The following is a 14,765-nucleotide window of genomic DNA, read 5'->3' as shown; positions in this document are numbered from 1 at the left end:
GCAGACGGACAGACGGACAGTGAAGTCTTAGCAATAGGGTTCCGTTTTTACCCTTTGAGTACGGAACACTAAAAATGTAGGCGGGAAGGCTCGATCTCCCATTCAAAATTTGTATTTCGCGCCTTTTTCTACTGACTTGCGAACTTTTTTATAAAGCCCCTTCACACTCATACGCGAATCGCGACGCGAAGCCGCGAATGCGAGTGTGGAATCGATGGAGCGGGATTAAAAGTCGCACCCATAAGTGAGAGCGAGAAACAGATATCTCTTTCTCGCTCTCACTTATGGGTGCGACGCACCAAGGTCGCGGTGCGGTGCGATAGTGTGTTACGGCCTTAAGGTGAGTGGAGCCCTTAAATCCGTAAGAGACTACCGCACCGCACCGTATTTATTTCTTTCTCGCTCTCACCACAGATTAATGACATGTAGCTGCTGTCACTTACGGGTGCGGCGCACCAAGGTTGCGATGCGGTGCGGTAGTCAGTAATGGCTTTAAAATTGAATCGTAAGTCCAATTTAAATTTAAAAAAGATTAACCGTGAAATATAGTCTATAATCCAAGTCTATAATATCTATGGATACTCTTTTTTTCAGTCGGAAAAGTCAGATGGAATAGGTATTGGAAAATTGAACAAACTTTTCTTTATTACCGGGCTTTTACAATAAAAGTCTGTGAATAGTGTTTCGATAAATACCAGCTATTTAATTATTAGACTCATACCGGTGTCCAATATATAATGGCGACTCTCTCTTTTGCCAAAAGTTTGGTTAGCCCAGGTAAGATAGTGTTATAATTCTTTAAATTTACCATTTCAGTAGCTTATATCATTAATTTATCGATCTTAGGACTTAACTAATGCTACTTGCTCAATACTTGTAATATTAATTTATTTAAAACAACATTTCTATCTATATCAGAGTAATGGCTAAGGTTGTGATTATTATGTAAAACATCAATCAACCTGAGTGTTCTTTAAGGCATTGCAGTATTATAATATATAAGTATCTTAATTAGCGACTATATTTTTGTTTTTTCCATTGTTTTCGGACTATTTGTGAGGCTAGATAATTTTTAGGTTAGGATTATTGATTTTATATTAACTGCACTTCACTGAAATCTGTATACATTTTCAGCATTAAAGATAGTTCTAAAGCAAGGGCAATGTTCTCATCTCAGAAATACAGGGTTTCCCGGCCTTAGCCCTTTGAGTATTGTGCTAAGAAGAAACTATGCAGAGAAGCAGGTCTTTGAGAGAACCAAACCTCATTGTAATGTTGGCACAATTGGTCATGTTGACCATGGAAAAACTACCCTAACAGCTGCCATTACCAAAGGTATGTTCCTTTTCATATGTACATATGTACACCCAAGGCCAAAAGTATGGAAACAAGCTTATACTTTGATAGAAAAGTGTGATTTTATATTATTCATTGACGATTTGAAAACGATATGGTAAAATGAATAATAGAACATTTGAATAGTAAATTACTCAAATGCTGGCTATGATAGAGAGGAGGATTTTTGTATGGTGTCCATAGAGAAATTAGCCCTTTTGAAAAGACTGTCCTCAACTATCATCTTTGTCCTAACTTTTTTTTATCTTTTCAACAATATTTTAGGATATTTTGATATGTAGTGGGAATTTTTAATATTTTGGGGTTGCCCAATGCAAATTTTAGGATACAAATATACAACACAGATAGATACATGAGACATTAAATAAAACAACATTGTTTCCATACTTTTGGCCTTGGGTGTATAAAGGTGCACCTATTACATTCTTTTAGCTAACCCACACATTTGCTTCTTACGCTTCAACTTTACTCAGCTTATCGGAGATAGGCCAACTTGACCCATTATATTATTGCATTAGGCCACTATGGGGCAAATAGCTTTAAAAGCCCAGCCAAATCTTAAAAAATGTTACTGGTGGCAAACATATACATGTTATTGTTCAGAAGTGGAATTACTTTTTGTAATAATAGTATTACTAAATTAATTTTCTCAAAATGGGCTAGCTGGTTTGATTCACCATTGCTAGGTGCACTTTACACAGCCTAACTTAAAAACTTAAGCTTAAAAATGATTAAAAACCTTTTTATTTATGTTGGTTTAAACCAACTCAAATAATAGTGATGATGGTGGTAACTTGTCATCCCATCATCAAGAAATGTTTATTATGTTACAGTATTATCCGATCTCAATTTGGCCCAAAAGAAAGGTTACTCCGACATTGACAATGCTCCAGAGGAGAAAGCTAGAGGCATTACTATCAATGTGGCCCATGTGGAGTATCAGACTGAAACCAGGCATTATGGCCACACAGACTGCCCTGGGCATGCTGACTACATTAAGGTTTGTGTTTGTAAAAGACTTTTTTATTTAAATACTAGATCCTACAGGAGTATAATCAATCTTGTTAACAAAAGTCTCTAATAAAATACAAAAACTATAAAATAATAATAAAATGTATGCAGCTTTTTCAAAGATTGTCTAAACCAAAAATGTTGTTACATATCTTCGCTCATGTTATTGTCTTCAGTTACTGCGATAGTTACTCATGAAATAAAACTATTGAAACGGACTATCCGTTTTAATCTTTCTTCTTTGAAAATCTTTGAAATGGATAGTCCGTTTCAATAGTTTTATTTCACACATGTTATTTTTAATACTTTTTTTTCTTTAAATAGCTTACTTTGTTTAGCACTAACACAAAAGAAAGTGTGAAAATTGAATGGAAATATTCATGACATCCAAAACATGACCATGACATGCTAAAATCCAAATCAAATACTAAAAATAAAAATAAATCATCAATCTTTTCATTTCAGAACATGATCACAGGCACAGCTCAAATGGACGGCGCCATCCTCGTAGTAGCCGCCACTGACGGCGTTATGCCCCAGACCCGCGAGCACTTGTTGTTAGCCAAGCAGATTGGCATCCAGCATGTAGTGGTGTTCATCAATAAAGTGGACGCGGCTGATCAGGAGATGGTTGAGCTGGTCGAGATGGAGATTAGAGAGCTGATGACCGAAATGGGATATGACGGTGATAAGATTCCAGTTATTAAAGGTTGGTATTTTCTTAGGTTCAGATTAAGATAGTACACTCTTTTCCTACAAATTCTGTACAGATCATTGACTATTCTGTGTCAAGCAATTATTTTAAATGACTTATCAATAGGAAAAATTCAAAAGGTCTTTGCCAAGCACTAGTCTAAATGAACCACTGTGCTGATTAGAGACATGAAATTGACTAGCCCCCATTTATTCCTAAAATTGACCTGGAAATGTCACAGCCTACAGTGAGCCTAGCTAGCCCTTTTTATTGACAATAAATTAACCTAATCACCATTAACTTACTGTAAAACTCTAAAAAACGCATCATCTTCATACAACCAGCAAATAAAAGCTCTCAAACTGTAGTGTCCTAAGTAGCCTATCTATATCAATCTCTCTAATTTCAGGATCAGCCCTCTGCGCCCTCGAAGGCAAGAGCCCCGAAATCGGCGCCGAAGCCATCACAAGTCTGCTGAAAGAAGTGGACTCCTTCATCCCCACACCCGTCAGAGAGCTGGACAAGCCATTCCTCTTGCCTGTCGAGTCCGTGCACACGATTCCTGGACGAGGCACTGTTGTTACTGGACGTCTGCATAGAGGTAAGACTCCCAGCAAAGAGGCCTCTGAAGTCATAATAACAACACACTGACTAATCCTAGCCATTTTAATTTGATTGAATTATATCTCAATATCGGTGATAATGATAAGCAATGTAACATGTGAAATCTGAGCCATACTGTTCCTTCCAATAAGTTGAGCAAATGCAGTTCCCTTCTAATTCTAATGGTGTTGTTAAAGTCTGATATAACAACTAGTACAATACAATAATAAAGCGGTTTACACAGCACACACAGATGACAGAGTTGTAAAACGCTATAGATAAACCGTGAGCATTTTTTACACAGGGCTCTTTTTTGTAGTGTGTTTATAGTTGATAAAGTTTTATCCACCTCAAATATACTCCAAATCATATGGCATATGTATGATATGAAATATTTATATACTATATAGACAACCTTTTGAAACCCATGTAAATTATATTTTCAGGAGTATTGAAGAAGGGTACCGAATGCGAAATCGTAGGCCACGGCAAAGTCATGAAATCGACTGTCACTGGCGTCGAAATGTTCCACAAAACCCTTGAAGAGGCTCAGGCCGGTGACCAACTCGGTGCCTTAGTGCGTTCCATCAAGAGAGAGCAGATCAAACGCGGTATGGTCATGGCTAAGCCCGGAACCGTGAAAGCGCACGACAATATCGAAGCAGCGGTATATATCCTCAGCAAGGATGAAGGTGGCCGGTCGAAACCATTCACCTCGTTCATTCAATTGCAAATGTTCTCTATGACTTGGGATTGTGCGTCGCAAGTTACGATTCCTGATAAGGAGATGGTTATGCCTGGGGAAGATGCGACGTAAGTTTTCTTATTTTATTAAAAAGAAAATATTAGTCTTATCTTATTTTATTAAAGGGTAAAAATCCGTCGGAAGTTGCAATTGAGTTGAAATGTCTATACACTTACATCTTTTCTGTGATAGCGCCAAGCATGTTGACAACATGGTGTATGCTTATAACTAATAATATTCAAAATTCTTAGACAATTTGACTTAATATGTGATTTCATAGACTTATCGTATCTAACAGGAAAATAATATTTAAAAATACGGTGCGTCCAGAGGGCCTACCGCGAACAGTTATCTTCCTCTTTATCGCACTTGCATTATTCAAGCGAAATAGACGCAGACAACGAATTTTCGATATCTGCGCCAGGCCCCCAGATCTGGCAAATGCGCCACTGGCGTGCCATTTGTGATTTCAGCATTCTTCTTCATTTCAACATTTGCGTAGACTAGAGTAACTAATTAATTTAAACTTTCAGCTTACAGTTGCGCCTGGTAAAGCCCATGGTATGCGAGACCGGACAACGCTTCACCCTGCGTTTAGGCGACATGACTCTCGGCACCGGTGTCATCACGAAGATCAACAAGAACATGTCAGAAGACGACCGACTCAAACTGATGGAGGGCAAGAAGGCCAGGGAAAAGGCCGCTGCCAAGAAGTAATCAGCGATATTATAAGTTATAGTAGTTGTTAAAATTATATGCTATGCATTTAAAAGTGTAAAAATGTAGTCAATAAACATTCAATATGGCTATTCAATATTTTTTTCTACGTCAACATTTGACCTATTTAATCCCGTATATACATATCTGAATGTCGAGTAATTTTCAAAATAGACTGATGTGTGATAGACTGATTTCGGAATTACCTGTATACCTTATGTAATGTAATCAATGTAATCATCTGTATGTAGACGAGACAAAAAAAAACGGGGATAGGATAGTTAGCAAAAGATAAATACTTATTAGTTTTATTATTCACTAGAATCTCGAGACCCAACATGGAAAGAAACTGGAGGTTCTGCATTTCTAGATGTCTAATAAATGTAGCCTTCCTTCTGTCTCAAGAATGAATACGTCCGATCTTAGAGAAGCGTCCGATAGACACCTCTATCCCCAAAATCAGTTTAGTTGTTTTGTCGCTCCGGTGGAACACACTACGCACAGTCTGCTAAATTCGTATTATGCCGGCTACATACGTAACGATAAATCGTAGCGATTAAACTGTGCCGTCCGAACTGCGCAGTTTTATCTACCGTGTGTATGACAAATCGTTACGATAATCGACAACGATTTGTCATACACACGGTAGATAAAACTGTGCAGTTCGGACTGCACAGTTTAATCGCTACGATTTATAGTTACGTCTGTAGCCGGGGTTAGCCCTTCCTGTAGTCTGGTCTGGGAAAACGATTGTGTGGAAAACTCTCGGAAAACTACTCAAAATTATACATGGATATACCCTGAGAATTTTGTGCAGGAAGTCTCAGTACATTTTACCATCGAAACTTTCGCTTTCAAAATATGACATCATTGTTCCAAGAACAAACGCAACTCAATAACGCGATTCAGATTTTTTACTACACGGAACAGCACCATCTACTGTTTGATTTTTGAACTACATGTATGTGGGCGTCATTACCTCAAGAATAATGTTAATAGCGCGATTTAGGATTTTTACTTCACGGAACAACGCCATCTAGCGAGTGATTTGTGACCAATACAACTTCAAGTTAAGAGCCCATCAACGTGCACACTAGCGCCACTGCTAAATAATCGTGATTATTTAACGAGTTATTTAAAAACCGGGCAAGTGCGAGTCGGACTCGCGCACGAAGGGTTCCGTACCATAATGCAAAAAAAAAAAACGAAAAAAAAAACGGTCACCCATCCAAGTACTGACCACTCCCGACGTTGCTTAACTTTGGTCAAAAATCACGTTTGTTGTATGGGAGCCCCATTTAAATCTTTATTTTATTCTGTTTTTAGTATTTGTTGTTATAGCGGCAACAGAAATACATCATCTGTGAAAATTTCAACTGTCTAGCTATCACGGTTCGTGAGATACAGCCTGGTGACAGACGGACGGACGGACGGACAGCGAAGTCTTAGTAATAGGGTCCCGTTTTACCCTTTGGGTACGGAACCCTAAAAAGGGGGCCGCTACGTACTGTATTGTGTATTTAAGTACCTTTTGAATACATCAAACTAGTTTTTATGTTGCTGGATTCGTCAATCTATGCGTCCAAAGTTAAAACGGCCGTTTTTGTTTTGAGGTCCTAGTTCGACGAATTCAGCAACATAAAACCTAGATTGATGTATTCAAAAGGTACTTAAATACACAATACAGTAACGTAGCGGCCCCCTTTTTTAAATACCTGTCGTTAAATTTAAATAATCATAATTATTTAGCATTGGTGTGCACGTTGAAGGGTTGAAGGGCTCTTAAGGAAAATTTTACCCAAAGTTGATCGATTGTGTTCATTTTGTATTGCAATAAGCCTATTTTTGTATTGCAATAAGCGGAATCGATGGCGAGAGTGTTCGTGCCCGAACAAAACCCACCAACCACGATCATCAGTCATGATGGATGCGACCAAGAAGAAGCCTTTTTTGGTCACAAACCTCCCCTTTGATGGTACGGTAAAAAAAAACTTGTTTCTTTTCAAAAGTTTATTCTCAAAAATTCTCCACAATTACAGTGAAATATTGTCAATCCTCAGAGCAAACAAAGCATCTGAGATTTCAAGATTAGTAAAGGATCCTGACCACTCCAAGATACTCCTAACCAATACAATAATTTATGATATCAAATATTTCACATGTGTTAACGGCCTGCAACATACTTATGGCATGTACTTATTGAAACTTATACATTAAGATTTAGAGTGGTTTACTGTCACAATAAAGATCACAAACAAGAAAAATACATATGGTACAATTAATGATGGTTAATTTGTTTCAATTAACACAATAAAAGCACTGTGTATTTAGATAATTATAATCAGCAGAAAACTAATGGAATGAAAATTTTATGACAAAATTGTCTTTGAAACAGTCCTGTTTATTCATCCAATCACATCATTTAGAGGGCATTTCATTTAACAATCTTCGATATTTACAAATCTTCATCTTCATCCGGCAGGGCAGTGTCTTGAGCTTCTTTGAGATCCTTTTCGATCTGGTTCTGCCATTGTGGGTCCATGGTGACTTCTGGGGGCACGAGCGCAGGCATAGCCACAAATTCTAGGTTGCCGTCACCGATCAGTTTGCGCGCCAGCCAAAGGAAGGGCTTCTCGAAGTTGTAGTTTGACTTTGCTGAGATGTCATAATACTGGAAGAAAAATAAATTTGTTACACCCTTCCCTTAACACCTTCACTCCGGGATCAAATCTATTCGACCTGATGGGGATATGGTTGATTGCGATGTCAACTAATGCCATAGCGAACACGTTAATCAGTCAATGTCTTAAGAATGATGAATATAACTGACTTGACAATTGTCCACAATAGTTGTGCCATTCTCAAGAACATTTTCTGTTTTATATGGGGAATGTTCAGCACAACTATATCCACAATATTCTGCAAAGAACCTACACCTAAGAAAGAAGTCTTATAATCCAAACTATACTAAGATATTATCTTTAAAATGTGTATACAAACAAAGATCACTGCATAACTATGGTACCTACTACCATTGGAATAATATTGTCAACAATGCACTAATATTCTAAACCAATTTAAATGTGTTTAACAAAACATGAAGCTTACCTGAAGATTCTTTTTCCTGTGGAAAACAATAGTTTTCGCTTTGACCTTCCTGTCTTTAATGTCAACTTTGTTTCCACATAAAACAATGGGGATGCCTTCACATACGCGCACCAAGTCTCTGTGCCAGTTGGGGACGTTTTTGTAAGTGACGCGAGACGTTACGTCGAACATAATTATGGCGCATTGTCCTTGAATATAGTAGCCGTCTCGAAGACCTCCGAACTTCTCTTGGCCGGCTGTATCCCATACATTGAATCTAATAGGGCCGCGGTTCGTGTGAAAAACAAGAGGGTGCACTTCGACTCCAAGCGTTGCGACGTATCGCTTCTCGAACTCTCCAGTCAAATGTCGTTTGACGAATGTTGTTTTGCCAGTGCCGCCGTCGCCAACCAGCACGCATTTGAATGTGGGCATATCATCAGCCATTTTGATTAATTTATTATTTCCTAGTCCTGAAAACAGTAAAAACTTAGCATGAGTCGGATAAGAAGATTCATACGATGACTACACAATGGCCAGCCAAGCTTACACCACTATTTTATTACTCACTGTGTCGTTATTAAACAATAGCTATTATAAAACAGACTTTAATTCGTTTAGAGTATTGAGTTTTAATTAGAACTTATTACACGGTTAATCTTCCAAATTTAAAATTGTTTCAAGTTTTCCACCAAATGGCGCTCAACTATCCGCACAGGAATTTAGCCTAATGGTACCGAACACTTGAACAAATTACACATAAACTACATATCATGGGTCACAAATAAATATCAGAATAAAAAGCTTGGCACTAACTGATTATAAATAAGTAAAATAAAAACACAATTTACCGAGATTGTGTAAGAAAACTGCGATTTAACTTAACACTGGCAAAAGTCGTTACGGCTCACAATGGCGTCACTGAACTAGACGGAAGAATACTTTGACACCGACAGGCGCAATGACACTTGTAGTCATTTGAATGTCCCTCAAAATAGTGCAACACTAAAAGAATATTAATAAATGCCATAAAAAAAAATCCTAATCCATCTTTAAAATAATACTAAATTTATGGAAGTAAATTGTTTTAGCGTTTTTCATTTGATTGCAAGAATAAATTCAACAAGTATTTTGCCTGATACGCCTCTTCCCTTCTGTGACGTCAGAAATTAAGCGCCATCATCGTGCATACGGTCCAACTACAACTTATGGAAAAATGAGTTTACCTATTAATATAATTAGAAAAAAATTCAAGTAGTGCGAAGGTAAGACAGAAAAATGGAAAAATTACGTAGAAAATGATAACCTGTACATTTTGTTATATGCTGGATACTAATGATACTATACAGAGATTAGTACTAATGTAGTACTTAATGCTTAGCTTAATGTGAACAAATCACTTAGAGGTTGTTATCGCGTTATATTGCTATCACTTTCGGTTGCCGCATTTACTACATGAATATTAATTAAATGTATGGCATTGAATCCTATAGTTTCGATTGATAGGTCACAATAATAAATTGTAACATCTGGGTACCGATATAATATAAGACTTTATATTAATAATCTAAGATATTTATCCTAAAAGTGTTGCTTGCCTCTTTTTCTAACAAATAGGCATATGGCAGACCCAAAGACTAGTGATAGCCTAAGCGCGCACCACGATTTTAGTTTTTGCGACACGATTTTAGAATCGCGCTGTAATATATCGCAGAAAATTCACTGCGCGCACTGCGATGAAAAAGTCGCGGTTTGTTCATTCTCAACATGGATTTCGTACCAGTCGTTTGTCATGAAACGTTGTCTTTAATATGTGATCGCTGTATGACTTTGAGTATTTATACCACAAAGGTGATCTCCTTCTATTTCCATAATTAAATGGTCAACATCTAGCGTCTTCAGCAGCAGGTTCCGACATGTTGGCGCTTGGAGAGCGATATGCCGACTGAGGTCCGGGTGCGATTTTATTATCGCAGTGCGCGCGGGGCCATACAACTCCGTATGCCGCAATTCACTTTGCGACAATCGCGTCGCGAGCAGTCGCGGAAAAATGTGACAAATCACAATTTTAAAATCGCTGCGATTTTTTTGTCGCATATGCGCGCACTGCCATATAAACACATACGTTACATTTCTGCGACTAAATTATCGCGCGACAAAAAGTCGTGGTGCGCGCTTGGCCTTAGTCCCTACCTATTCTTAAGGCCAAGCGCGCACCACGACTTTTTGTCGCGCGATAATTTAGTCGCAGAAATGTAACGTATGTGTTTATATGGCAGTGCGCGCATATGCGACAAAAAAATCGCAGCGATTTTAAAATTGTGATTTGTCACATTTTTCCGCGACTGCTCGCGACGCGATTGTCGCAAAGTGAATTGCGGCATACGAAGTTGTATGGCCCCGCGCGCACTGCGATAATAAAATCGCACCCGGACCTCAGTCGGCATATCGCTCTCCAAGCGCCAACATGTCGGAACCTGCTGCTGAAGACGCTAGATGTTGACCATTTAATTATGGAAATAGAAGGAGATCACCTTTGTGGTATAAATACTCAAAGTCATACAGCGATCACATATTAAAGACAACGTTTCATGACAAACGACTGGTACGAAATCCATGTTGAGAATGAACAAACCGCGACTTTTTCATCGCAGTGCGCGCAGTGAATTTTCTGCGATATATTACAGCGCGATTCTAAAATCGTGTCGCAAAAACTAAAATCGTGGTGCGCGCTTAGGCTATTACCGCGGATTGTGCGGGTCGACCAATCGGACCATGGGCGGACCGGAAGTGAGGACTTGATCACATTCACACACACATCACATTGACATTGACAGATTGGTGACATCTATAGATGACATTGACGTATATCAAGCGTATTTGCGTTTAAAAAATATCAAATATTACAATATAATAAATCTATTGCTTTTTTATGGCCCACTGGGTAAATGTATAGCAATAATAAAGAAATAACAATACACAGACGAAGACCTTCTGAAGGCATTGGCGACAAGACTCGGCAAAGCAAGCCCCTTTCAATTGCTTGAGACAAAAGAGGACGACACTTTATCGAATAATCTCAGCAAGTATGTTTATGTTCATGTAAGAGCGCTAAGTATCGGCATGTATATTTTATTTATACCAAAGTATTATTTCTAAAAATCAGATAATTTATTGAACTATTTAAAAAAATGTTGTATTTTCCTGTATTTTCCATGCATTTTCGCCAGATTCTTTTTTCATCTTTTGTCTATAATGTTGCCGCACTAAAAAATTAAGTTTCGTTTGGTTCTTGCGTGGTGGCGTATCGATTTTTGTTGAGTGAAGTCAGTGAAGTGATCGTAGTGTTCGTGTCCTTTAATTCCTTTATTTTAGTGACGTTTTTAGAAAAATATCTGTGAATGGGATTGTGTAACAAGATAAAACGTTTATTTGGTGTGTGATTTTCCATTAAGGATGACGAAGGACAGGTTAGCGGCGCTTCAAGCGGTAAGTTTTTCGTCTGCTTAATATAACCAAAGGTCTTCCTCATTGGCCATGAATTCGCGAAAGAATAGCATTGAATATGGCATTTATGATAGCGTTTTTGTGGGTCATAGTTTCTTATACTCCTGCATAACATTGTTTGTAGGATATTATGCAGAAATATATCAAATTCTTATTGGATTCTTTATTCTATTCGCCCCACCCCTAAGATTTATAATACTGGTGATATTAGAGTGATAAAATGTACCGAAATAATACATTTTTCGGTTATTACTAGGGCAATAACTTATTGATTCTTCATAAACTTGGCATGAAGATGTTCAGGTTGGTAACCTTTGACAGGACTTGGACAAGATATATGGGAACTTGGAAACATGCCTTAAATTCTTTTAAATAAAGTTTAAATCATGCTAATATGACATTAGTATCCCGGATTTATAATACATGTTTCTGAATATTTTGGCGTACTACTCTCCAGGTTTTCCTGTACAACAACTAAAACTAACAGCTAAGTCCATTACTCTGATTGAATAACATTTAATTGGATTATCACCCATGATGCTAGCGTTTATTAGCATAGAAAGCTTTTCATATTTAAACATTGTAATATTAGATATCCAATCATTATACTATGCTACCTAAAAATTAACAATACAAATTATTCAACTCTAAACAATATTTTAATCCTCTCTAAAATACTGTACCTAAATCATAAGCTGCTGATGGGGTTTTTATGTTTGTTTTTAGTTCTTTACTTTTGTAAGTACTTACCTGCTATTAGAGTCCGTTCAGAAATAGAAGAGTCGTGGATTATGTGAGAACCAATACATTCCTCAACTCTTCTCTTTCTGCACAGACTTGCAATATATTTATTAGGCAACATTGATCAGATGGCAAATAATAAAGTTATAATTTGTAACTGGTAAAATTTTTGCCATGCATGCAATACTAGTTCCTAGATTGCCTGGTGATGCAAAAAGAAAAAGTATATACAAAACAAAAACATGCACAGTTCCGGTCGCTGATGGATCATCCGCAACTCCGATACTGATTTGCATTAAAATCATAGAATTTTAGCCAAACACAAGGCCTAGTTAGTGACATAATAACCGAAAGTTTGCTATTTAAAGGTTCCGTCACACAGGCGCGTTTTCCGGGCGTGGCGTGAGTGTTTTATATGTAAAAGCGGCGCGCTCCGCTCACGCACCGCCCGCAAAGCGCGCCTGTGTGACAGAGCCTTAAAGCATCTTTGTACACCTTTACAAATACCGTGTTTTTATCAGTGCTACAAATACCATTTAGGAAAATATACTTGAAAGGACTTTCTTTGTCTCTCTAAAAAATAAATGATTGTGAAACTGTGATAAAAACATTCAATATTATCAGTACTTATAAAATTAATTTCATTTATCACAATTATTTTAATTAATCGATTTCGTAAAGCGAGTACATAAAACATTCTTTACTGTAATTGCTGTGAATAATTGAGCCATTTTTCCTAATTTCAAAAACTCGTAGTTAATTAAAATGACGTGTTTTAGATATAAAACCAATTTTTTTTATAAAAAGCATTATTTACACGATTCAGTTCGTTGTTTTGCACTAGTTGTTACGACCATGGGCACCAGATGACAACAGTTCAATTATTTTTAATACAGTAATCACTCTTAATATGATCATGTTTAAAACGTTTTCCCACGTAGGTAATACATACATCTTTTTACCCTGGCCACACTTCTTTGGAGCATTCCACGGGCTGTACCGTAAAAACGCATTTTATTTGCTGTATTGCGACTTTTTTTTCGGCATTTAAAGCAGGCGATTATTTTTCTGTGCATATTTTTGACCATTTGTCATAGAAAAGGAAACTCTTACACCTACAAATCTTCAGAAAATTCGCGTTTGTACGGGACAAGCGGTAGACAATTTCATGGAATACTTCCCTTTACATCCTTTATTTCGCAGTCAATATTTCAGCATGTTTGTTGCGGTCCCTTCAGATTCTTAAGTGGGGTTTTACTGTAATATGCTGATTTGTAAGTTTATTATGAACTGCAAATAGAAATCTACGACAAATGATTATACAAAATCAACATATCGTTGTAGTGGCATTGTTGACTCGGTTATCAGTTTACGCGCCATCCGGCGGCTATCAATGCTGACTCATTGAAAATTTGCATCATCAAAGGCTGCATCACCTTACATCGTACCTACTTGGGACATCGTTAACGAAGCTGTCTACGCTGAAAAATCCGTTGACGTCATTACGCTTTACCTTGTGAGGTCATCTTAAATAGATCTAAGTATGATTTTTGTCCTTGTCGGGCTTAATGTGCCTACTTAAAGTGAAATAAAGAGCATAGCTGTGTAAACAAGCTATTACTGTTGTAAAAATGCGGGAGAAAAAGTTCTTGCCTTTTCCGGAAGTTAAGGACACGCTAATGGATTCATATTTTACAACTTACCTATTTGGGAGTAGAAATATTGTAATATTGTGTGTAACGCCGAGAAAACATGAAAAATAATAGTATCATTTAACATGTTCTATAAAATGTGTTGTTGCAAAGTAAAGTATTTACACGGGTGAAAGCAACTATTTCACCCTTGAACACTTCACTTTCTCTTCGTTCAAGCGCAAAAATATTTTGGGTTCAATGGGTCACTTTCAACCACTGATTAACAATTTACTAGTTGACCTCATATAAATCCGTCCACAAACTATATAGGTATAGCTGCTTAAGCTCGACGTAGTACCTATACAATAGTACCTACCTATTCAGCGGTAATCACGACACTTTGTCGTTTAGTTTTTCGCTACATAACTACCTGGAAACCCATGTTATTATCGGCTACGACGTAGCACTACGACCGTAGCTTGGCGGTGAATTAGATTTTTTTTTTTTAGCCGGTAGAATAGTTGTTTCCTACCGCCCGTGGAGTTACCAAATCTTGACATTTCCCGACAGTTATTACTTCAAAAATCCGCCCATAGATCCTTTATTCTAAAACCTTTCCTGGGCCATTATCTCCTTAACTATAGTGTTTAATGTGGACCCCCATCACAAC

The 14,765-nt window shown here is 37.5% G+C and overlaps 3 protein-coding genes across 11 annotated transcripts in view; 2 read left to right on the top strand and 1 right to left on the bottom strand.

Moving 5' to 3' along the window:
* Positions 1-588: 588 nt before the first annotated feature.
* LOC134792909 (elongation factor Tu) lies at positions 589-5,223 on the top strand. The gene is made up of 7 exons (XM_063764352.1): positions 589-777; positions 1,135-1,335; positions 2,190-2,356; positions 2,833-3,076; positions 3,471-3,662; positions 4,111-4,477; positions 4,943-5,223. The coding sequence occupies exons 1-7, from the start codon at positions 738-740 to the stop codon at positions 5,124-5,126; spliced, it is 1,395 nt and encodes a 464-aa protein (XP_063620422.1). The 5' UTR covers positions 589-737; the 3' UTR covers positions 5,127-5,223.
* Positions 5,224-7,118: 1,895 nt separating this feature from the next.
* Positions 7,119-9,203, bottom strand: LOC134792908 (GTP-binding nuclear protein Ran). 2 transcript variants are annotated; one of them, XM_063764350.1, is made up of 3 exons: positions 9,058-9,203; positions 8,235-8,680; positions 7,119-7,797 (listed from the first exon to the last, which is right to left on the bottom strand). In XM_063764350.1, the coding sequence occupies exons 2-3, from the start codon at positions 8,658-8,660 to the stop codon at positions 7,582-7,584; spliced, it is 642 nt and encodes a 213-aa protein (XP_063620420.1). In that variant the 5' UTR covers positions 8,661-8,680; positions 9,058-9,203; the 3' UTR covers positions 7,119-7,581. The 2 variants fall into 2 exon arrangements, with proteins under 2 accessions (XP_063620420.1, XP_063620421.1); XM_063764351.1 differs by lacking the exon at positions 9,058-9,203 and having other exon boundaries at positions 8,235-8,696.
* Positions 9,204-11,514: 2,311 nt separating this feature from the next.
* The window catches only part of LOC134792919 (syntaxin-1A), a 91,822-nt gene continuing 88,571 nt past the window's right edge, over positions 11,515-14,765 (top strand). For 4 of the 8 annotated variants that reach the window (XM_063764375.1, XM_063764376.1, XM_063764377.1 and 1 more), the window contains exon 1: positions 11,516-11,702. In XM_063764375.1, the coding sequence (XP_063620445.1) occupies positions 11,670-11,702 (33 nt within the window). In that variant the 5' untranslated portion in view covers positions 11,516-11,669. Of the gene's footprint in view, positions 11,703-14,765 lie in introns of all 8 variants that reach the window. The other 4 variants (XM_063764379.1, XM_063764378.1, XM_063764380.1 and 1 more) reach the window with 4 other exon arrangements.

This window comes from Cydia splendana, chromosome 8, assembly GCF_910591565.1.
Source record: "Cydia splendana chromosome 8, ilCydSple1.2, whole genome shotgun sequence".
Taxonomy (NCBI): domain Eukaryota; kingdom Metazoa; phylum Arthropoda; class Insecta; order Lepidoptera; family Tortricidae; genus Cydia; species Cydia splendana.
Note: the sequence above shows the minus strand (reverse complement) of the source record. Positions and strands in the feature narration are given on the sequence as shown.

What these genes read in the sequence shown, in the direction of transcription:
- LOC134792908 (XM_063764350.1), bottom strand. Translation starts at nt 8,660, where the DNA reads ATGGCTGATGATATGCCCACATTCAAATGCGTGCTGGTTGGCGACGGC. An exon ending in ACAGGAAAAAGAATCTTCAG is followed by an intron (nt 7,798 to 8,234) that starts GTAAGCTTCATG and finishes TTTTTCTTCCAG; the next exon opens with TATTATGACATCTCAGCAAA.
- LOC134792909 (XM_063764352.1), top strand. Translation starts at nt 738, where the DNA reads ATGGCGACTCTCTCTTTTGCCAAAAGTTTGGTTAGCCCAG. An exon ending in CAAAAGTTTGGTTAGCCCAG is followed by an intron (nt 778 to 1,134) that starts GTAAGATAGTGT and finishes ATACATTTTCAG; the next exon opens with CATTAAAGATAGTTCTAAAG. An exon ending in ATGCCTGGGGAAGATGCGAC is followed by an intron (nt 4,478 to 4,942) that starts GTAAGTTTTCTT and finishes TTAAACTTTCAG; the next exon opens with CTTACAGTTGCGCCTGGTAA.